The following is a 24,434-nucleotide window of genomic DNA, read 5'->3' on the forward strand; positions in this document are numbered from 1 at the left end:
GTTTCCTTCTGTTTTGATGGAAATACACACCAGTTTGGCGGTTGGCGCTGTAGCTTACTAATATAGACACTGGCTGATCTAGCCTTTATTACAAATGTCTAAAACTAGAACAGGAGAGCAGTTCATGATCTCCTAGTCAAAGCAGCTTAACGCACAGTTGCATATGCATGCTGTATTTAAAAAGAACGATAAGGAGCTCCATTTTACACAACGCATGAAGAAATCATATCCAGACTGAACTTCACAGCAGATTGCTTTCTTCCAGACCTTCTTATCTCTGCTTTTCATACATGCAATTCCTCGTTAGCTCTGACCTCTCGCTTTCAAAAAGCCAAAGTGGTGAACAGGAAATCCAGAGCTGCATTTAAACTGCAATCAGATGACATGCTGTGAAATGAAAAGATATGCAATACCCTTGATTTTCACCTTTCAGGGCAGGCTATTAAACTGTTCAATTTGGCTTGACTTGTAATAACAGCAAGGTTTCTGAATGCTTTTAAAATCAGGAGCCATCTGAGTCCATGTTGAAACCCTCAATTATTTCATAACCTAAATTAAAAAAAAACAGCTTAGTAACATTACCGGCTCTGCTTTTATTGTGCCACTGAGAGTCTCTTAGTTGTGTGCATGCATTTCATTGTCAGATCTGGTTTGGTTTTCTCTGATGACATGGTTTTGTTACAGTGGTCCTCAGTCCCAGCGCTTTGCTACACTTATCAGGCAACGTTTCTTGTTATTCACTCTCACAGACAGCATCCCCAGCTTGTATGTAACGACAAAGATTGATCTACAGGGTTGGCCACACCTCGGAAACACAATCGAGTGCACTCGCAGACAGACAAAAAATATAGTGAACCATTCAAACAGTAGATCAAAATCAGCCTGTTAAATATTCTATTTTAAGACAGGGTGGTGTTATCATATAAAGAGCCCCTTGTTTACCAGCTCCACTGCTCCCTTGTACTGATCCTGATAATAAAACCCAAAGCAGTGCTGGATTAAAGAAAGCCTGCCAGGTCAATGGAATAGGAGTTCCTCGGTTTACTCTGGGTGAAGATGCGTTTATAAGAGAAGGCTAATGCCAGCAAACTGCAGCACGAGCAGTGTTAACATGGAACCCTCACTCTGTTAACTGTATTATGAGCTGTTAGTTTAGATATGCTGGTGGTTATACAGTTTGTAGGCTGAGTGTTAACATGGAGCCCTCAGTTTGTTAACTGTATTATGAGCTGTTAGTTTAGGTATGCTGAGTGTTAACATGGAACCCTCACTCTGTTAACTGTATTATGAGCTGTTAGTTTAGATATGCTGGTGGTTATACAGTTTGTAGGCTGAGTGTTAACATGGAGCCCTCAGTTTGTTAACTGTATTATGAGCTGTTAGTTTAGATATGCTGAGTGTTAAGATGGAACCCTCACTCTGTTAACTGTATTATGAGCTGTTAGTTTAGGTATGCTGGGGGTTATACAATTTGTAGGCTGACAGTTGTTTGTTTTTTGTGGGCCCTACTTATACTGGATGCACGAATAAAGACTAAGATAGTTGAAACCATTGTGAAAGCACTTGAGAGGTCTAGCTGAAGTTGCACCCAGTCTGTGACTGCGATAACAAATTCTGTCTGTAACTCAGGACAGTAAATCATTTACTTGACACATATCTATGTCTACCGTTAAAACTATAATGCACAATGACTGGTCACTTGTTAGATGTGTGTTGCATGTTGTAAGAGTAGATGATACTGCTGTCTTTACCACAAGAATCTTGTTGGGAACTTATCATTAGTTAACTGCCACAAAACTAAGAATTATTAAAGGATCTTGATGAAAAGGAATTATTAAAATGTTAATTAATCTGCAGCTTAATTAGCTGTGTTTTTTAGGCTAATAAAATGCTGCAAAGTTTGTGCATTTTGTTATTTCCAGTCAAAGCAATCAAGCTCCCTACTAATGCGTTATCTAAAAGCTATTCTTTCAGTGTGGAAATGTACACCGTTCAAAACGTCGATTCACATTCTTACAGAAGGTTTACTTCGTCACTCCTGCTTATTGTTAAAGTCTGCCACCTGGTGGGAAAGCTTGGATATTGAGGCTCTGGCTATCCCCTTCAACCAGAACCTGCCGAACATGTTATGATGTAAACTTTTCCATTTGCATAAACAAGAAATTCTCAATTCATATATTTGTTTTTTTAACATGTATCTGTATGTTCCCCTTAATATCAATTGCATACATGTGTAATGCCTACCGAAAAGGTGTCTTGGTTTTCGGCAGGATAGCACATTCTGCAAGCCCAGATAATCGGAAACCTCTAAATTACAGCAATTCTTTTCTGAAAAAGGATAAAACCCCTTTGGCATATTAAATGAGTGGATGGAGCTGAAGGGTGAAATAATCACCTCTGTAATAATGAAACAAAGTTGCACAGGAAAGAACATGACACGAACAGGTCAGCGAGGTGCAATTTACCAAACTGTTTTTACTTTGTTACAGTATGTATACCACTTAGTGCCATGATAGTGTAACAACCAATAATGCAATAACTCCAATGTAATCATTTTTTGCCTGTAATGTAATAACTTAATAATGTAATACATATTTTGCCCTATATGTAATAATTTTGATCTGATCTATCATTGAAGGCACATACAGATATTACAGCTCCCCTAGTGTTTGCTGGTCTTATTCAGCAAATACCTCAATAGATTTCCAGGCAAGAGTACGAAGTTGTTGACAACCATTTGCAAAGTATCAAAAAAGTAACGCCTATACTGGGAGCCTTCACCCATCCCTGTGAATTGTTATCATTTTGTTTTTTCTTTAGCTGTATTGTAAGCCAACATTTAGCATGACGGTTTATTATATAACAATGCTGTGTAAAAAATAATAAAAAAGTTGTTGGACTAGTATAATTAACTGTTAAGTACTTTAAAGGGATGGAATGGATGGCCATAGATACAGACAACTGAAACTGAAGTAGTAGAACAGCTTCGGTGGTATTTTTCATTTATAAACTTTCAACATGTGTTTCATGAAAACATAAGTGTTTGGCTTAAAAAAAAAACCCTGGCATGGCAGTTATCACATTATCAGGCAAGCTGAGTTACTACATTATGCATAAAACTATTACATTATAAGGCAAACATTTTTATTACATTAAGTTAATACATTATTTGGTGATTATAGACAATTATTACATTAGAGCATTATTGCATTAATGGTTTTTATATAATCAGTAAATAAGAAAGATGTATCCCAATAGAATGTTTATGGCACCAGCTTGCACTTTGATCACTGAAAGTCCCCCAGCTGTTTTCAACTACTGTTAAACAGGATTTTTTGGGGCAACTTAATTTCGCTAATGGCCTTCAAGGTCCATTTTTGCTGTAATAAATGAGGCACTTTTTTTTTTTAAATGTACGGCGCATGTATGAATAATATATTTCATGGCACATTAACTTTGCGGATTAAATGCAAAATTAGCAAACATTTCTTGCTTGCGAAACTTTATTGTTTTACAGTACTTCAAATCTCTCCCCATTCTTTATTAGGAGTTTTGTGGGCAGAAAATAAAGCAGTACCAGACTTACATTTGAGTCATTAGTTAGCCGTGCAAATGATGAGTCCGTTTGGGTGTGACTTCCCTTAACTGCAAATCTCACACTTCCAAGCAAAATGAGCATCTTGGGATTACTGGAGAAATTCAACAGGTGCATTTTAGATATAGCCTCCAATACATGCACATTCTGCACCTCCACCCCCCAGAACAGATTTTTAAAAAGATCATGCATTCTTACGGCATTCTCAAAGCAAAAATAACATCCCAGTTTACACACTTTAATTGACTTATTTGATTATTATTATTTGCTAAAACTATTAAATTAACCACAGAATTCCACTCATTATACCCAAAACAAACACTGCAGAAGACGTAGTATATAGACCCATGCATCCCAAGACATCAGAATGTACAGGAATGGCTCCTGTTGTTTGTGTATTGCAAAATATTTACATTTTAATCCAGCACAAAATACAAATAATTGTTTGCAATGCTCCTTCTATATGGGAATATGAAGGCAGAATTGTACATAAACAGAAGGCTACCTGTCAAAAATAAATAAATAAATTAGGGGAAATTATTTTAAATCTGATAGATTACATAAAACATATAATTGAAGTATCTTGCTTAATTTATTTTGAGACCTATTAGCAAAGTTATTAATGTTATACAGTAGCGGTTTGTAGCTTTAAATTGGAATCTAGCTCTCTACTGATATTGATATATATATATATATATATATATATATATATATATATATATATATATATATATATATATATATATATATATATATATATAGATAGATAGATAGATAGATAGATAGATAGAAACAATTGAGTTAGTGTTTAAGGTTTATACTTAATTTAAAATACTTGTTTTTGTCAAAGTTCATGTTATTTTGTAAATCAGATTGCACTATATTAAAGATTGTTCTAGGGGTTTATTTAATTCAGGGATCCTGGAAAGCCTGCAGCTTTCTAGGTTAATAGTTTAGCTACAATATCCACTGCCATGGAAGGGTAACTGATATACTGCAGTTCAATATCTAAGCAGAAAAATGCTTTGCAAAGAAACTTGATTCTTTGCAAAGCATTTGCATATTCAAATCCTTAAAAAATATATTCTTAGCAACGCATTGACACTAACATAAATCTAAATATGTTAGCATCAAATACAAACTTGATACATTTTAAACTGCACAACCACAACAAAGCTACTGCATTTACCATATTTACAAGTTTTAAATTGAGGTGTTCCAAAATGAAAAGTATAAATCATACTATACCTAAAACAATAAATTATTTAAGTAATGCATTAAATGTGCCATTCAAACAACATAAGAACACAATAAATTAAACAGTGAAAATGTAAAGCAACTTAAAATAAAACAAGTTAAAACTCACCACTTTAGGCTGGTATTCTCCAAATGTGTCACAAATAATTACAAAGTAAACATTTATAAAGGTCTTGCTTGTTCTCACACGTTGAACCCTTCAGATATCTAGAACACCTGCTGACGCGCCTTTCCTTTTCCATGAAAGCACTACTGTGCACACTGACTCCTCAAACATCACTATGCACACGTTATAAAATTCTAACGTCAGCAGGCATTCCAGGATCTCCAACAATGGGAAGTACTTTCGCCTCTTTCAGTTCATTCCAACCAAGTTATTTAACTGAACACCTAGCTTTAGTGCACAATTAAAACAGCTGGGGGGCACTTCCCAAAAGCTACTTTAACCAACCCTATACTGAAAAAAAAGAGTCCCAACCCTATACTGAAAAAAAAGAGTCCCAACCCTCTGAGAGTTTCCAGCGGTTCCGGAACTTGTACTGATGTCAATGGAAGTTAAGAATCAGGCTAAGGCAATAGTGTATGGCTGCTTTAAAAAGAACAGTTTATTTGAATCTTCAGGAACGTAGCACTTAGTCATGGTTGTAGAACTAAAATGACTAAACTTGTTCCTCCACCATTATAACCTTGAGTGATACTTGAAAACCAAATGGATGCTGATGAGAATCTTGAGAGGTTTTGTGAAATACACAGGAAGATAGTTGAGAAGCAGAATGGTCTTACAGTCACAAGTACTGCCGTTACATGGGAAGCGCCCCCCAGGTCACAGCAAGGCTGTGGACGGCTCAGTTCAATAACTAAGGACATGGATGGTAGCTCCTGGAATGGAACTGAATTGAACGGAAGAGCCATAAATGAGAACCACTTATCATAGCTATCAGAACTGCTTTATGAACTCGCAGGTTGAGGCATGTTCCTTAAAAGGCAGATTTTAGAATGGACCCCGACTTCAAGTATTCTCTATAGTGTACATGCAGAGAAATAAAGTACCACTTTCACAAAATAATGACATTTATATGCTACCATAAACAATCATTGGTCCAAAACCAGAATTAAAAAAAAAATAATTGAATCTTTTCTGAGCAACATTAAACTTGAGATCTCAATTTGTCAAAAAGGCATCTATGTTTTCAAAAATACAATTTTACCGAAATATTTAAATTTTAGAACAAGAAAAAGATGCATTTAAAAAACAATACACAAAGATTATCTTCAAACATATGCATATAATTCCAATAATATTTGCTTATATTAAATAGTCATCTTTACTGTGCATACTCTCAGCTAAAGTAGGTTAACACCACCATCTGTATTGGCTGTCTGCAGACCGGACATAACTTATTGCGCTTCTTGAGCGTCTTAGCGCAGGTGTAGCATGCCATGAGGTGGCCTGTCCTGCCGTGAACAATGCAGCCGTTTTTGGGCCGGCTCTGGCAGATCACGCAGGGCTCCAAGCAGCTCTGGGGGAGGCAGGGCTCCAGACTGCTCTCCCTCTCCAGACTGCTCTCCCTCTCCAGCTCTGGGGTCTCCTCTTGGCTGTTACTGGTGCTCGAGGTGGATGGCAGCGAGGACAAGGTCTCCTGAGATTTGGAAGCAGACGTTGCGCAGTCCTCCGAGGAGCAAACATCTTTGCTTTTGTTCACGTCCAACGTCGATCCGCAAGAGGGATCTGAAACGGCTCTCTTGCCGTCTGGAACATCAATGCCTTCCTCTAGACCTGGCTTGTCCAGGGCAGCTGACTTTGAGTTCCAGGATTTGGGATTGTTGAATTCTGGAAACCAGTCTTTACGGAGTGCCCAACATCTATGACATCGGCCGGGAAGAGGAGGGTTGAGTTCGTCGCACTTTGAGCACTTCCAGTAATCCTAAAAATAAAAAAGTAAGGTTTGCAACGAATATAGTTTCTGCCAAGGACATAAGATATTTTACAGGTGCCATGAAAACATTCTTGCACCACTCCAACACCTCCCCCACCCCCCTGTATCACTGGAAGTGACCAATAAAATCCTGATGGCACCTTAAACATGACAACTTACCGCTTCTGAAATTTCTGTGTCCTCATCAAAGGAGTCCTCGTCTTCAGCCTCGAAGATGGTGACTTCATAAACCTGTGAGAGATACACTGGTTTGAGTTTAATCTTTCCCAATGTCATACTGGGTAATGCCCGACTACTGCTGTACTGAAAAGACGTAAAACCTCATCATCTTCATCAGTCAGATCCTGTGCCTCTTCGTTCTGACTGTAAGTATCCGAGTGAACGGATTCCACTTCAAACTCCACGCTGAAATGGTCCGAGTCGGAATCTTGGCTGAACCAAGTTTCGTCCGAGTCTTCGCTGCCAGAAACAATGTCAGCATCCTACAGGCATACGGGGGTGGTGGGGGGGGGGGGGGGGGGGATATGTGAATCACTTGACTACACAGAATCATACTGTCAAAAGGGCTGGGATTGTTTAACACAGCTGCAAGTACATTTCTTATTCCAGTAGGTTAACTGTGTTTTTCTTTCTTTTGTCAGTTCAACTGGCAATGAATAAATCCAAGATTACCATTTTCCACTTCACTTACAGGATTAGTGGGAGAATCCGAGGACGACTCACAGCTCCCGTGCTCCCGACGCAATCCGCCAATCACACACCAAGACAAGCTATCGTCAAAAGTGAGTGAGATGCTGTCAGATTTGTGCCTTTTCCTACGCTGCTCACTCTCCTCCTTCTCATCAATATCGTCATCTGCAGATGTGCTGTCTGTGAAGCAGATGTTGCAATTTTCACTGTTGCAAGCTTCCTACATGCAGATTTCACACGTCCTTATCTGGCAGGGCTGACATTCGTCCACTGCTTTTTTATTTTTATTAAACCAGCACCCTGGTTCTTGGGTATTCATATAATATACACATTTGCCAGGTTACAACTAAGAACCTCTTAATGCCTGTTTACATCAGTGTGTTACTGGATTTAAAGACTGATGGGCTTCTGTTATGATGGGGGAGTTATTTTTTTTATTAATACTTGATAAAAAAAAATAAAAAAAATACTTGCAATACCAAAGAACTTAATGAATTCAATACTGGACTACTGTATGTAACCTTAGATAAGGGTCTGGGAAATCAGCCTTTTACCCTGGTTCTACTACCAGTCTTGCCAATTTTTTTTCCCCCATCTCTGATGCAGATAGGCATGGTCACAAGCACAACCTGCCGATTAAAGATTATATCTAATCTTTATTTAAAATAAATAAATAAATCTAGATGCCCATACCGGATTCATTACTTTTCCGACGTCTCCTTCCAGAGGTAGCTGGACTACATGCAGTACCATTCTCTTCCTTGGAATCCATGCCCGATACCTAGAAGATATTTCATTAAAAATGTCTTTTAGAAATTTTACTTTTTCTTCTTTTTTTTTTTAAACCAACAAAATGCAGTAGAATCTACATATTGTTGTAAATTGCAATAAACCTTGCTTGTTTGCCTTGTCCTACACATCCTTGGGAAACCATCTGGTTGCACAGGACTGAACTCTGAAGAATAAGGCTTATCTAGAAGTACTGGTGTGGAACTGCTGGATCAGTGGTACCCAAATGCCTTCAGGTCCATTCCAATCCAGGACTGTTCCAATCAAGTGTTAAATTACTTCACTGGTCCTTAACCACTGACTCATTCAATTAGTGAACAAAAGTTGGAAATTACTGTGTCAGATACATTATTGCAGCTAGTTAAAATATAACAAATCATTTGTTGTTCTAGAATCTGAACTCACAATAAAACATAACTGGAATTTTCCACAGCACTAGCTAAAGGGACAGGGTGATCTTCTGTTGGGCTATTTGATGCAGAGCAAAACATCACAAGACCTTATATGCACTGTTTATAGATAAACATTTCTATATTCAATAAAACTAGACAAATGATTTAATGTTGTACTTCATGCTTTGGGTCATTTGTAGGCTATACCTAACAGATTTACAGACTTCATTCTTGTAATTTGAGAGGTGTGGTAGGTTTTTCCTAATATGTACAGGAAAAAGGCATGAAAACATATACAGATAATGATTTTACCATTACCATTAGACAAAACAGATGTTTAATTTGTTGAAACAAAAAAGCTTCACCCTTTTTGTCAAAGTCCTGCACATCTGCAATTGTATTAAATACAATCAGAAAGAAAACTTACACGACTTATGCAAAATTACGAGCTTTCATAAAGAATTCTCACCTCTGGGCCTCTATCAGTTTCACTCTGACACCTGGGTTCTGTTAAGGCTGTGTGGAGATCTGTAGGAACCAAACATAAAAGACAAGAGACAACATTAACCTAAAAATCATTCAATTTAACTAACGTCAGCTTTGTCAGTAGTAGCCCAGACCTTTAGTCATTGTAATTCTGAACAATAACATGTCCGGATTTTCTATGAATGCTTACCTGGATTCTTGACAGCTATCAGGTTTTTGGAGATCATTGCATACAATACCCTGGAAAACAAAAACACGTTGATGAACGTTAGGGAATGATTGCTAAATAAGACATGCATTAAGCTTTGGACCTGAAAGCTATGCTAAGTCACTCATGTTTGTAATCCGAGGAGCAGTAACTCTTTGTGTCAGCTAGAGGTCTCCCATGAACCATTTGGAATAAGTGAGCTCAACAGCCTAAAGTACTTTGATCTTAGTGGCACTGTTTGAGAAACTAATTACAGACTTACATTGGTACAGCATTACACATACCGTGGTTCTTTCACAGAAAAGCTGTGTACTCCCAAAACTTCTCCTAGAAGATCACTAGAACAGTGGACTATGTGTTGCTGTTTCTTGTCATACAGCTCTTTATCCATGATGTATTGCCCCAGGTAAAACATAACCTAAAATGCAAATATAACAATAGAAATACAGTTTTAAAAGAAAAGTATTACAAAAAGAACTGTGCTAACAAAGCACATCATCATCCCAGTAAATGCACTGCAGTCTATTTTGTACCCCAGATGTGATATTAAAAGGTCTTAAATGAAATGCCTGCCACCCTTTTCAAACCTGTTTTCAGTCATCAGTTTTGCAATCCTGCTACAAGTGAAATTTCTGATCAAACCACCAAGAAAAAAATAAATAAATAAAAATAAAAAATAAAGGATACTTCTTGGTGTATTTTCTGTAAAATTATTAAGATGATATATATTCATTTTTACATAATTAAAAACAGTCTTAGACTGGTACTGCACAATACTTTGTGGAAATACTATTACAAGGGATGCATTTTTTTCTTAGAGATAATTAAAGTAAATGTTACACATTAACAACCAACACATCTGCATATTATTGCAAATCAGAAACTAAAAAAATATGTTAGTGAAATATTTTGCAGTGCAAATTCACATAGCCAACATACCAAGGCAGAACATTCAATTTTGTCAGGCTTAGCCTGAGTTTTAGAGTCCCTGCGCACCTGGTTTTCAGTTATTTTAATATCTGCATGCCCCCCTCCTGTTACATTACTGCTCACCTCTTTCATTGTGAAAATGTCCTTTTCTGCACCGCCGCAGCGGAGCACTGTAAGCAGCTGCGCTTTCGGTTTCACCTGCAATCGAAACATGCAGAACTACATTAAACACCATGTCAAAAAACAAACACACACATTCGTGTGACATAAAACATCAAGACTTACCAGTTTTCCATTATCTGGTGTATTTATCAGTGAATTGCTTAAGCAGTTTTCTGTTGAGGTTGCCATTGTGATACCTGTCAACAGAAAACAACAAAATAAATGCCAAAAATATTTGCAGAAAACACACCATCCCTGCGAATTAGACATCTGTTCATGTCAAACAGTTAATGCACACACAAATCACAAAATATACAAGAAACACTTAAAGAAATATTTAACTTAACAATAAATCAAAACTGTTACATGCTGCACTGTACATACTGCAGTGCATCTTTCAAAATAAAAACCATGATTTTAATAAAAGCACATATTCTTACCTTTAAATTAGAACAACAATAATATATATATATATATATATATATATATATATATATATATATTATATATATATATATTTATATATATATATAATATAATGTAATATGTATAAATTACTCTCAACTGTACATAAAGTGCTTCTCCTATACGTTCCTTGGCAATGCAGACCTATTCCCTGCGTCTGCCCGGGTTTAAATAGCCGTGCTTGGACATGTCCGGGCTAGACTCTCCCTGCTGTTTTCTCTATTGAATGCTGGGCTCTGGGAGTTTGAGGTGTAACATGTTCCAACATGATTGGAGCCCGAGTGCTGACTCACCGATCACTGCAGCCGACACAGCCGCCCATGAACTCGGCGGTGCAGCTCACGATGTGTTTCGACATGCCCAAACATCACACGAGCAAAAAATCGCAATATATAACATCGTAACGGCTATGTTACTGCACAACACATCGGCCTCTTATTATTACTAATCAAGATGGGCGTTAGCCTAATGAAATTAATTTTTTTTTTTTTTTTTGCAAAAAGCCACGTCCCTTTTTAAAATAATAACGCGCGACTGCTGTATTATTGACACGTAAATTTGATAGTTGGAGAAAGTATTGCGAGGGGACTGGACTAGTACAGTGTATCACTACATGCAGTCGTCAATGTGTTTTATTGTAAAAAATAATTTTATAAGCCTGGCTTCTTCTTTTTCATTCTGCGGAGGTTCTGCATCGCTAAACCCAAACAGTACACACTTTCACGAGTTGAGTTTATCTGCATTGTTGTTGGGGTTTTTTTTGTAATATAACAATAGATACTATTAAAATGTGTTTTTAATCCTATCACTAAATTATTAAATAAACACTGAACACGTGATTTATGTTAAGACTTATGTGCGGGTTCGTGTTAACACGCATTCAAACAATGGCAAAAGCACGACTTGTTTACAACCTATATTAGTTACTTCATTTCTACAAATAATAGTGGCAAAATGTATTCAATATATTGTTGACGTACATAAATCCTACGCGTTGCTGCCTTTAAAACGCCCGGACTGTATATAAAAATAACTTTTAAAGGACTTGATAGTCGTCAGGGGTTTGTCTTACCTCAGCTTGCCGAGTTTCCCTGTCCCTGTCTGGCTTGTATTTGCAGGAAAGTTCTAGTCTAATACTAGGCCTTCTTCGTGAGGCCTGGGGCGGTATAATTTGTTTAGCTTATAAATGTCAAACAATGCTCAAAGCGGTCTGCTAAATCCCATCTGCTGTAAATGTGAAACACGTTGAAAAAAATATACTTGGAGAACAAACAGAAAACTACAGGTCCCCCGAATTTTGAGTAACGAGATAAACACCACTATTACAAACGAAGAAGTTTCCTGGCTGGCATTCGCTCCCTCTGGTGGCCGGAATAAAAACTTCCCTTACAGAGCTTGATGTAAGGGGACGGGTGTGATTACCAGTATTTTGTGTATTCATTCTTAATAGTCTACAAATAAACAGTTATTGTTGTCATTTGCATCACACAAACCATACACATTACTACACTGGGCATTCAAAATATGCGTATTCTGTAAATAAGTTAAACAAATGTGCGTAATATCTCGTGCCCTTATATCACGCATACAAGTCCATTCGTATTCTTCTCGTCGGGTGCAAACGTCAATGCTTTACCAGACCTTCATTTCACAGGTTATTGTAATAAAGAGCTTGCAGCCTGCATACGGCATTCTAATCTGCAAGATGCAATTGTGTGACGTGTCCCCGTGTAACCAATCATCTGTGGAAGTCGGGCAACGTCGTGAAGCGGCTGTGAATGGGCAGCTGGCAGCTGTGTGCTTCACGCATTAGCGCTTCTGAACACCTGCAGCCTTCCGTTCACTAACTGTCCAAAACTAAAACCCTGTCACTGAACGAACACGTCTCGCAGTGGCGACTGTGTGTGCAGTGTGTGTGTGTGTGTGTGTGTGTGTGTGTGTGTGTGTGTGTGTGTGTGTATATATATATATATATATATATATATATATATATATATATATATATATACACACACACACACACGTTGTTCCTGGGACAACAATCACATAGCAAAGTCAGGCCCCTGCAAACCATTACTTTCTATTGTCCTCTAAAGGCCCGTTTGCAGCTGGTTTTGGTCAGTTTAGCACGACTCCACATTACAAGCACACAGCACCACCCTGAACTGCCATGTGGCACAGTTGTCAATCTCTGTTTGAGAGGGAAGCCCAGGGCTGAAAAAACTTTACCCTCACCTAGGTGCAGCTCAGTTCAACCAGCAGCAGCAGCAGCAGCAGCTATACTCTGTGCAAGCGCTACCTTCATCCCACTCTGCTATCCATGAAGGGATGTATGAATATTTGGGTCATACAAACAGGTAAATCCGTTGCACTTTTGTATAAAACATTTATTCCATAATGTGTTTATAGCTGGGTGACTAAAACAATGTTTCGTTACTCTCTGTGTTTCCATGGTTTATATCTGAAATTGATGAATTCAAAATGTATTTATATAAAAATAACTTCTAGAAAAAAATAGCTTGGTCTTTAATAAGAAGCACATGTGAGTATTTGAGTATTTGTTTGGGCTTCTAGAGACACCCATGTTAAGACAATGTAAACAAACTGGCTGGATAACGCAATGAAGGAGGTGCCCAGAAGAGTTAACAATGAAATAAAGCAATTTATACAGCAGTCAGCAAGGAATTGTATTATAGAAGTGAACTCTGCAGCTGTCATTTAACTCACAAAATCCTGCAGGAATACTGGCAGTAGTAGCTATTGAATACTAAATGAGATATCAGCCATCTGTAATCTCTCCCAGATGCTGTTCCAATTCTACAGGGCAGGAGAGCAGGAGAACAGCTATATCAGCTGGCTTACTCCAGCTGTCAATCACACTGGACTGTCTTCACAATGTCCCCACTCCCTCTCACAACCTGTTGAAATGTGACACCACCTTGAATAGTTATTGCAGGTGCGGCAGGCCATCATGATAGGTCTGGAATACAGAAACAATCTATTAAAAAGGATGCCCTTGTCATAAGAGAACGAATATGCAAACATGGTGCTATTCACACTAGTGCACTGGGCATTTCAGGGAAACGTGGTGCATTTTAGCAAGCTTCAGTCTGGCCAATGCCTCTGCTACAGACTCAGTGGACAGCTAGTGCTTGTAGAGATGACTCAGGCGTTTATGTTTGACTCTGCTCCACAGCCTGTGCTTCTCAGACCAAAGCATGTTGTGACTTGTTCCCACATGTTCAAACAACTTGCCAATGTTACTTCATTGTTTGACTTGCTTTTTTTTAAACACAATATATTGAAAAAGAAGCATTTAAAAATGCAACCCTGTCAGGTAAAATTGAATAGGCCAGTCTATTTATAATCGTAACACTTGACATTGACTGTACGGAAAGGTTTCAGAAACTACACATTCTATATGAAGTGTACGGTAAGCTGTTATTCCATCCATAACTAGAAAACAACTCCATGATGGTATATGTAGTAATGAAAAAAAAATGTACTTCGTTTTGTTTTTTCAACACCTTCACAGACCCTGATTAGCACTAGTCCTGGACAACCTAATGTTACTTAAGAAAGAAAGTCCCGCTGCAGTGCTAATCATGAAACCAGCCACTTGTGTTTTATAACTAGATCTATCTTTACTTCGTATAGAACTCCTTGTTATATTGCAGGGATGGAATCAAGACTCCTACTGCATAGCAGTTTCCCCCATTCCAGGTTTTGCTAGGAGTTTGATTACCCGCAGTGTGTCGGTAACAAGCTCAGGTGTGTCTGATTAAACTCATATTAAAACCAGGAATGGATCACACCACCATACAAAGGGAGGCTTATTTCCACCCCTGGTATTTTATGCCCTGTAGTATATGCACCGATGTGGTAAACTTACTTTCTAATCATCCTGTATATTATTTAGAGAATAGGAATATTCTGTCAAGACTTACCACAAATAATAGATATTACATAAAGTGACAATGCCATCCTTTCATTGCCCCTACATGCAAGGGTATATTGTAACAAGATGTACATCTTACTGTAACAGTACACACACAAGGGACTGCGGTTATAGTTGAGGGTGGGTCACATTCAGCACAGGGAAAGAGCTGCACAAATCATAAAATAACTGTTACTAACTTCTTTACAGGCCACTGTGAAAAAAAAAAGACCAGTTTGTGTAACCTGCTCCCAAAAGCAGCACATTCCAGTGAGAAGCCAGGCAGGGTTAGTGAAAGAGAACAGTCTGTTCATTCTCAGCGAAGGCTTCACAAACACTGCTGCCTCTGTGCACTGTCATCAGCTCCTGTTATCCCACCCCACTCAGCTGATGACAGCGTTAGTGAAGAGTTGTGAAGCATCATTTTAATACATTCGACTCCACCTCCCACAGCTGTTTAAGTTTGCACCCATATTGTTTTCGGGAGAAAGACATTTTAAAACTAGTAAGAAAACCTTTTTTCTTAAGTGGAGGACAAAGTCTTAGCTGAAACGTGTCTACTTCACCTATCTGATCATACAGATTCTTTTCTTTTTACATGGGATGAGTGTTTAAAGTTACAGACTCATTTTTTAACTTTTACAGCCCTCATCCCCTCTCTAAAAAGGTTAATCATTCTTTAAAGCGGTCACTAACAGAAGATGCCCAGTGTCCACAATATCTGACAGTGAGAAAACAGGCATAGAATAGGTATGGGAACATACCCAGGGCAGAAATGGTTAAAGAAACTTATCAATTACAAGCAAGTTAATTTACCAAGGGGACATGACTTAAGTAGCCTGTTACAGGGGTCGGTCCCCATGACCCATACACTGAGAACGTACAGGAGCAGCAACTCATAAACACCCAGGCACAGACTCCTCAGGAGGTAGCATTCTACAGTTCAGCCAGCAGAGGTCAGTATGGAGTCTTAGGTCACATGCAAGGTTTCCTCACAGTCCCTCAGTACCTACTCTCATCTGTCCCCAGCGTCTGGTATATTCACAGTAAAAGGTTGTGAGATTCCTGTACCCAGCAAGCTAACCCAGATGCCTCGGGCATCATCATACAAGTGTAGTGCTAATAAAGAATATGCTTCTGTGTGGAGCACTATAAAAGTGTACAGCAATCCTACAGGCTTGAGACCCCCGAACCGTTAAACTGAGGTTCCAGATTGGAATGTGCAACCCAGCTCCGGGTGTACTGTCTGAATCCTATCTGTGTATTACAGTAGTAAAGCTAATGCATTTCTAAATAGCGTCCTCTTTTAAACTCTGCTAGGTTTGTGTATTTGGTTATAAAAGCATATTACGCGTCAATCCCCAGTACAAAACCTCCATTCAACAGCCATCATTTAACAGCATGGATCTGTTTGAATAACTGAAAGACTGAATATTTCCAGAAACGTTAAAGAATTACCATTGTTTATCTGGGAGACCTTTTCAGACCAAACCAAAATGAAAATGCCCAATCTCCTTGGTTGTTAATAAAAACAAAAAAATGCATTTATTGCATAAAGCGCCATATACATTTTTTTTTCAATTCTATTTAATATTCAATGTTTCAGTTCAATTTTATATATAAAATCTAAGCATCATAATCATTTTGTAAGACCTACAAGCACACTATTGGTTAAATACACTCCTTATACTCCTAGTTCCCTCAACTAACAGCTATACTTTCTTTATATGAAATGTTTCCTCCTTCTCCATCAGTACCGTACAAAATATCACACTGATAGTTCCTCTTATAGTCTCTGTAAATAAAATCATTTTCTATAAAATTTCCAATTTACACATTGCTCACTCATCTGACACACTGCCACTTTCGGCAGATTGTGATCTCGAAAAGGAGCGTGTCACGGTTTGCTGGGACTGTAGATTCTAGACCAGCCTCCCATTGTCGCAGATCTGTGGCCAGTCCGTTTGGGTTATGAGACAATGTGAGGACACCCCTGTGTTCAGACACTTCCACTGCTCCTCCTGTGTTGGTGACAGAGGCCTTCCTGTGAGCTGTCAAAGGCACACTGAGATCAGGGCCTCTGCACTAGCTTGCTCTTGCCTTCCTCTTGCTCGCTCAGCTTAAAATGGGTGTAAGACAGAATCCCAGCCAGCGTGCACAGGATCCCTACACCCTGATTGAGGGTCAGCTGGTCCTGGAACAGAGCATAGCCGCCCAGCAGGGTGATGCAGAACTTGAAGTGTCCGAACATGTTGTACCTGAACACCAGGGTTAAGGAACAGCAGCAGCAGCCACCCGGGGAGAAACGAGACTAAGAAAAACATTGCACTTTCAGAATCAGTCAGATTCCCAGTTACTGTGGCTAAAATAGACAAACGTAGCACAGTGGCACAATGGCCTTCACAGCGCAAGACATCGAAAGAGCTCCAGTATTAACAACTCTTAGGAAGAAGGAACTCCAACCCCCCCCCCCCACCAAAAAGGATACGTGACTGGGGAGGTGTTTCCAATGATCCAGTAAATGGACAAATTCACTAGGAACGCTATCAGTCCAGACAGCAGCACCATGCCCTACAAATGAAGAGGAAGAGCTGCTGTTACACACACACACACTCTCTTATTGTGCAGGAACACATTGAAAGATTAATTACCTGCCTATTTTACTTGCTGAGAGGCGTTTGATGGAACAACTGACCCCATTCCTTGATCCCTCCCCTTCTTTAACCCCCTAATGACGCCCTCTATAGGCAATCAAATGCTAGTAGCTCTGTGACGTGTAATAAAAAAAATACAGGACTACTGCCTTTTATTGCCAGGAGAAAACAATGAGTTATATGGGTTTATGTGCCACACAGGGTCAAAGTTCAAACCATAAGTTCCAGATTCACATGTGACACTGTAGGAATGGGGATGTCATTTCCATCTGATACAAACCAATACAAACTATATGATAGAGACATTTTATTCCGTCTACCTCAGCTGAGAAGAGGCGATTTCATTTATTCCCTCATTCTAACCTGTTATACAGGACTGTGTGGATCACTGCAGCTGCAATGAACTCACCTCTCACAAAGACAGAGCGATGAAAAGGTTAAACGCTGTGTTTAAACAGGGCACAGCTCCACTGTAGCGTTGAGATCATTATACAAAGCTGCCTGAGCACTGAGCAGTGACACAGGAGGAGTTAACTAGATAATAAGCACAAGCGCTGAATCTGCAGTGAACATTTCAATACAGGCCCTGAACAAGGGTACTGCTCCCTACACATACAGGTCTGTTATCTGTAGGGATGCTTGTGGGCACTATCTTCAGCTCTAGCCGACAGTAGGCACAATGCCCAGCTCTAGCAGACAAGGTTGAGAAGTTGTCGTGCAACAATTCATCTGAACAGCTTGGCAGGTCTGTAGCCTTACCCAGAGAGCCCATGAACAAGCCTCATCTCTGAAGTCACCTCATCTGCCCTGACTCAGTCACTAAGTGAATGGCAGTGAACGGTCCCTATCATATATGTTTACTAAATGTCACCACTAGCATCTAGAACATTCAATCACATGTTTTTTGGTTTTTATTTTTTACAAAGGATTTAGGGGTGGATCAACCTGAAGCATTTTACAGCACAGGAGAATCTCCCTGTATCCATGGTTATCCCGGGGGTACCACTGGAAACAAGGGAGTCATCTAGTACTGTAAAGTACTAGTAGTAAAATTCTCTAAAGAAATCTAGCTGTTGCTTATCCCAGAGGGGGACTATTTATCAAATCAACACCTTTGTCAAGGAGAAGCCAGATTCTAAACATCCAAAAAAATTACTACAACCCACATTCACTGCAGCTCTGTGTGGAACAGCTCAAGCTCAGCTTCCATAGCAACAGCCTATGCCTCCTCAGGTGAAATATGGTTCCCACAAGCCCACCGATGAGAAGGAAGGCTCCTAGTTCAGTGGTACTAACCCTGGACACCTCATGCAGTGCTATTCACACAGTCAGTCCGTCACCAGAAGTGGTGCAAGCTGACCCTCCATTGCAAAGCAGTGTGAGTCATTCCAGGCTTTCCTCTGAGCCCAATTACACACGTCTGAGCTAGGAAAGATAAGCTTATTGGGAGTTCACAGGCTCGTGCAGATCTCATTAACCTCAAACCGGGAGGCAATGGGAGCTTCCGATTTTCTCCATTTCCCAGCGCTCACTGACAGTGAAGCACATCACTGCTGTAACTTGGATTAGTGTCCCGAGGGATTAAGATTCCAGAATGTTTTAGGAAGGCAAGGTGTATGCTTGGATGTTTCTGTGAAAGCTGTGTGACTCCTACAACTGCTAACGGCCTTGCTGGATTGATCTGAAACCGTGTGCAGATGCATAAGGGTGGGGAAACGAACCAGGCACAGCAGGGATTGCATAGCAGTTTCACCCATTCCAGGTTTTACTACAAGCTTGATTAGTCACAGTGTAGAGCTCAGGTGTGTCGTCCTAAACTCACGGTGAAACCAGGAATGGATCAAACTGCTTATTTCCATCCCTGCGCAGATTCTGAAAACAAAGGGTTTCTCAAAAAAAAAATATAAATAAATAAATAATAAAACCTCCCTCTGGCTACTAATAGGTTCCTTTGCAGTGCACACTGGTGTGATTGTGCGAGAGACAAGCACCACTCTAGTGTGAAACAAGCAGAAGCCTTACCAGGGCGGGGGCAGACCATGGCCCGAATACCCCCCCCTCCCCAGTGAAGGGCTCAAAGAACGGCACGCAGGTCAGCAGGACGGCAGAGGACATGGGCGCCTGGTAATACAGCAGCTGCATGGAGTTCACCTGCAACTCGTGTTGCTTGGCTCCCACCCACTGGAAAGACAGGAGGGCACAGACACAGGCATTACTCCTTACCCTGCCAGGGGCAGTGAGGCACCAACACAACCATACAGCATGCATCTCCATACACCATGCGTGTTGTAGATGTGCAAAATGAATATTCATATTTTGTTCACACAAATATGGAATGTGATAGAATACAGGTATAATCACTTATATGTTGTGCTGTTGGTTTGGTATCACAGCAGAACAATACACACCTCCATTACAAAACTACTGTATAAACATCATGTAAAGAAGGTGGATGGTACACCCATACTCTATCACTTCTGTCTGGTGCTGACATTTGGGATTTTAAAAGCACTCTGTGCTGTACGGTCCAGGAACACAGCAGTGGGTTATGGTTTTGGGTTGTGACCTACACTTAAAGATCAAAATGTTCCCTTCTAATTAAAGTTCCATTGATTAAGAACAAATATGCCCTTGATGGTTATGAGACATTTCTGAATGGGATAACAAATAAATCTGTCAGAATCGTTATTATAGAAATAATCCATTAGGGGTTAGAAATTGGGCTATGTTGGATAAAAGCTAAGATCTTCACAACTAATTATATACACACACACACACACACACACACAGATATTCATAAACCAATTACACTGCAAGCAGGCTCGCTCTAGGCTGGGTCTACGGCAGCATATACTCATTCCACAAATACTAAGCTTTACTTCATCACTCATTCCACAATCAGTGCTTTACATCATCACTCATTCCACAATCAGCGCTTTACATCATCACTCATTCCACAATCAGTGCTTTACATCATCACTCATTCCACAATCAGCGCTTTACATCATCACTCATTCCACAATCAGCGCTTTACATCATCACTCATTCCACAATCAGTGCTTTACTTCATCACTCATTCCACAATCAGCGCTTTACATCATCACTCATTCCACAATCAGCGCTTTACTTCATCACTCATTCCACAATCAGTGCTTTACATCATCACTCATTCCACAATCAGTGCTTTACATCATCACTCATTCCACAATCAGTGCTTTACATCATCACTCATTCCACAATCAGCGCTTTACATCATCACTCATTCCACAATCAGTGCTTTACATCATCACTCATTCCACAATCAGCGCTTTACATCATCACTCATTCCACAATCAGCGCTTTACATCATCACTCATTCCACAATCAGCGCTTTACATCATCACTCATTCCACAATCAGCGCTTTACATCATCACTCACTCCACAATCAGCGCTTTACATCATCACTCATTCCACAATCAGCGCTTTACATCATCACTCATTCCACAATCAGCGCTTTACATCATCACTCATTCCACAATCAGCGCTTTACATCATCACTCATTCCACAATCAGTGCTTTACATCATCACTCATTCCACAATCAGCGCTTTACATCATCACTCATTCCACAATCAGTGCTTTACTTCATCACTCATTCCACAATCAGTGCTTTACTTCATCACTCATTCCACAATCAGTGCTTTACTTCATCACTCACCACTTGATACAGGGAGGTGACAAAGACCCCCAGGGTAGCAAACAGAATTCCCAGGAAGTTGAACTTCACGTCGTAGTACGAGTTCAGCAATACACCCAGTGTAATAGGAATCTGCAAGACAGAACACACATCTCTGAAGGGAAGTACAAAACATTCAATATACAATATGCAAGACAGAACACACATCTCTGAAGGGAAGTACAAAACATTCAATATACAATATGCAAGACAGAACACACATCTCTGAAGGGAAGTGCAAAACATTCAATATACAATCTGCAAGACAGAACACACATCTCTGAAGGGAAGTACAAAACATTCAATATACAATATGCAAGACAGAACACACATCTCTGAAGGGAAGTACAAAACATTCAATATACAATATGCAAGACAGAACACACATCTCTGTAGGGAAGTGCAAAACATTCAATATACAATATGCAAGACAGAACACACATCTCTGAAGGGAAGTACAAAACATTCAATATACAATATGCAAGACAGAACACACATCTCTGTAGGGAAGTGCAAAACATTCAATATACAATCTGCAAGACAGAACACATCTCTGTAGGGAAGTACAAAACATTCAATATACAATCTGCAAGACAGAACACACATCTCTGAAGGGAAGTACAAAACATTCAATATACAATATGCAAGACAGAACACACATCTCTGTAGGGAAGTGCAAAACATTCAATATACAATCTGCAAGACAGAACACACATCTCTGTAGGGAAGTGCAAAACATTCAATATACAATCTGCAAGACAGAACACACATCTCTGTAGGGAAGTGCAAAACATTCAATATACAATCTGCAAGACAGAACACACATCTCTGAAGGGAAGTGCAAAACATTCAATATACCGCAGGTTCCTGGCAGCCAATCACTTCCTGTGCTGTAGGTGACACGGTCCGATTGCAGCAGGACTATTGGCAGGACATTTACCCACAGCGCAGGAAGATAGCAGAAGTAGGCAGTTCAACATTTAATCCAGCAAAATAACTTCAACACAATTCCATCTGTACACACTGTGTGGGGAAGTGCGTAGGGGAGGCACCACTATCCTCCAAGTCACGGGTCACGTTTTAGCCAACATCTAGGTGTTTTTTTTTTATTTTAACTACTATAATTTTTGTTTCGTCAGATGTCAGCAGAGGCCAATGATAGTTCTAGTACTGAAGTGATTGGGCTGCTCCTTCACACCAGCCTATATTTACTGTAAATTCCCTGTATAGTACAAACTAGGGCGGTACTTACTGCCTTACACAATGACCTTTGACTTACTGTACATTATTTTAACAACGCTGTGACTGAATGCCCTTAACTTTTTCATGAAGACATGTGAAAACTTATGCAGAGCATACTGTAACTTTTCTTTTTAGATTGCCCATTTCAGACTGATTTCACTTACCAGCGTCAGCTTGATCTTGCTCGAGAACGTCTTCTTGTAGTAGACGGTCTGGATCACAATGATCACGGGGGTTGTCATCGCTTTGGCAAGCTGGTAAGTGCCTATCGTGTTGTTCTGAAGGGAGAGGTTAGTAAAAACGACAAACCCGCAAAAACTCAACGCCAATAAGATGATTTTGGTGGGCTGGAGTCTTTTCGGGGCAAATACGTCCAACTTCTGGCACACGTAGAGACCCAGCCAGGTCACCACGAAATGTATCAACGTGAGGGTCATGTTTGGGAAGCCGTACTGCACATAGATCCATTTGTTAATAAACACGATGCAGATGGATGACAGCAAATTCGCCAACAGCCCAATCACGATACGGCTGTTGGATACAAGCTTAGAAAGACGATATGCCATAGTTCAGCAGACTTCTCTGTGGTCCGGTTTCCGTGAGGCAGAATTATGTTTCTAAAATAAATAAATAAATAAACAGATAAATAAATAAACCCAAAAAATCACAACCGCAAAACGTTTTTTCCCAACAAGTCCACCTATGCGGAGCTGATGAACTTGCTTGTGCGTTTCCGTGGTGGTACAATGCTACCCATTCTGTCTGAATATGGGGCCCCTTGCAAGCCTGCATTCACACTCAGCAACACCCATTAACACTGCAGCGGCCGCCCGCCTGGTGACGTCATGCACAGCGCAGCCCCTCCAGACTGCTCGCCACGTCGATGATCGCCGCCTGGAGGCTGCACTGGATACTAAATAAAACACTATTACATGGCTCTAGAAATTGGCTTTTTATTCCTGGCATCTCATTGGCTAATACCCTTGGCAGGGGTGTACATTAACTTTCAATAAACGGCCCGGAAATAAAAAGTACCGGCAGAAGTGCCTTTTCACCTGGACAGATATAATTGCGCCACCTAATCATCTAAATAAATACAACTTCTCTGTTCAAGTTTTTTCATAACAGTTGCACATTTTCTAAGCGCAGTAAGACCCTCCAGGGTGGGGGATATTTGAAAATTGCCCGATACCACCTGCCCTGGAGGGTCTTATTGCTATGTAAAATAAATAGTTAGAGGTACACAAACAGGGCTGCCCAAGGATGACATGTGTTAGGGTTAGGATTGGGACTTATTGAGATCCCCAATATACGTAGCTCTCCTGTTTTAGAAGAGAACGCTGAACTTCCATTCGCTTTTGGTAGAAGCAAGTCAAAATACAGTGTTTAAATGTATAGCTGTAGAGGTGCAGCCCAGATAACCTTGAGCTTGTTATGGCTGCTGAAGAACTCTGGTATGGAGGGTGTCTAAAGAACCTTTCAGATACTGTTTGTTCTTCAGGATACAGCTCCAAGTGTGTTCTGGTATTGTATAAGCAAAGCCCACCATACTGCATCGTCAGTCATAGGCTTTTTAACACATGATAGAGCTTCATCCCTGATGGAATGCTCACGTCGTAGTTTTGGTACTTGAACAAAAATGTACAATATTTTCAGAATTAAAATAATAATGTTAAAAAATATCAATGCAAATCAAATTATTCTTTCACCCCTTTAAAATCTATTCCTGTAATACCGATACCACATTTCACTGGAAACCCTATAGCTGTAACAAGCATGGACTGTTTCTTTAGCTTCAGCACTCCAATGCCAGAGCTGCAGGGGAAGGAGGGCCTCCTGCGTTGTTTCTGTATTTATCTCTCGTAGCACAACCCACATTCGTACAGGTCTCTTAACACTTTGCTAAATGGGTTTATCCTGCCACCACACTGTAACTGTACTTCCAGTCCGGCAAATATTAGGAATCCAGCAGAGC

At 39.8% G+C, this 24,434-nt stretch overlaps 2 protein-coding genes across 4 annotated transcripts; both read right to left on the minus strand.

Moving 5' to 3' along the window:
* Window positions 1-4,369: 4,369 nt before the first annotated feature.
* LOC121317976 (E3 ubiquitin-protein ligase Mdm2-like) lies at window positions 4,370-19,610 on the minus strand. 3 transcript variants are annotated; one of them, XM_041254090.1, is made up of 11 exons: window positions 19,525-19,610; window positions 10,570-10,643; window positions 10,408-10,482; window positions 9,639-9,772; window positions 9,337-9,386; window positions 9,130-9,188; window positions 8,173-8,260; window positions 7,481-7,659; window positions 7,110-7,271; window positions 6,949-7,020; window positions 4,370-6,777 (listed from the first exon to the last, which is right to left on the minus strand). In XM_041254090.1, exons 1-11 carry the CDS (start codon window positions 19,541-19,543, stop codon window positions 6,193-6,195), a joined length of 1,497 nt encoding a protein of 498 aa, XP_041110024.1. In that variant the 5' UTR covers window positions 19,544-19,610; the 3' UTR covers window positions 4,370-6,192. The 3 variants fall into 3 exon arrangements, with proteins under 3 accessions (XP_041110024.1, XP_041110025.1, XP_041110026.1); XM_041254091.1 differs by lacking the exon at window positions 19,525-19,610 and adding an exon at window positions 11,984-12,402; XM_041254092.1 differs by lacking the exon at window positions 19,525-19,610 and adding an exon at window positions 10,887-10,909.
* On the minus strand, window positions 13,898-23,334 carry LOC121317977 (solute carrier family 35 member E3). Its single transcript, XM_041254093.1, has 5 exons — window positions 22,624-23,334; window positions 21,200-21,310; window positions 19,525-19,683; window positions 17,337-17,419; window positions 13,898-17,106 (listed from the first exon to the last, which is right to left on the minus strand). Exons 1-5 carry the CDS (start codon window positions 23,023-23,025, stop codon window positions 16,920-16,922), a joined length of 942 nt encoding a protein of 313 aa, XP_041110027.1. The 5' UTR covers window positions 23,026-23,334; the 3' UTR covers window positions 13,898-16,919.
* Window positions 23,335-24,434: the final 1,100 nt, after the last annotated feature.

The sequence above is a fragment of the Polyodon spathula genome, chromosome 7, assembly GCF_017654505.1.
Source record: "Polyodon spathula isolate WHYD16114869_AA chromosome 7, ASM1765450v1, whole genome shotgun sequence".
NCBI lineage: Eukaryota > Metazoa > Chordata > Actinopteri > Acipenseriformes > Polyodontidae > Polyodon > Polyodon spathula.

Excerpts from the sequence above, each read along its gene's own strand:
- LOC121317977 (XM_041254093.1), bottom strand. The coding sequence starts at position 23,025 with ATGGCATATCGTCTTTCTAAGCTTGTATCCAACAGCCGTATCGTGATT. Across the intron at positions 19,684-21,199 it reads TCACCTCCCTGTATCAAGTG|TGGGTGGGAGCCAAGCAACA; the intron begins GTGAGTGATGAA and ends CTGTCTTTCCAG. Across the intron at positions 17,420-19,524 it reads CATGGTCTGCCCCCGCCCTG|GGCATGGTGCTGCTGTCTGG; the intron begins GTAAGGCTTCTG and ends CTTCATTTGTAG.
- LOC121317976 (XM_041254090.1), bottom strand. Across the intron at positions 9,773-10,407 it reads ACATTTTCACAATGAAAGAG|GTTATGTTTTACCTGGGGCA; the intron begins GTGAGCAGTAAT and ends TTTGCATTTTAG. Across the intron at positions 9,189-9,336 it reads GATAGCTGTCAAGAATCCAG|ATCTCCACACAGCCTTAACA; the intron begins GTAAGCATTCAT and ends TGGTTCCTACAG.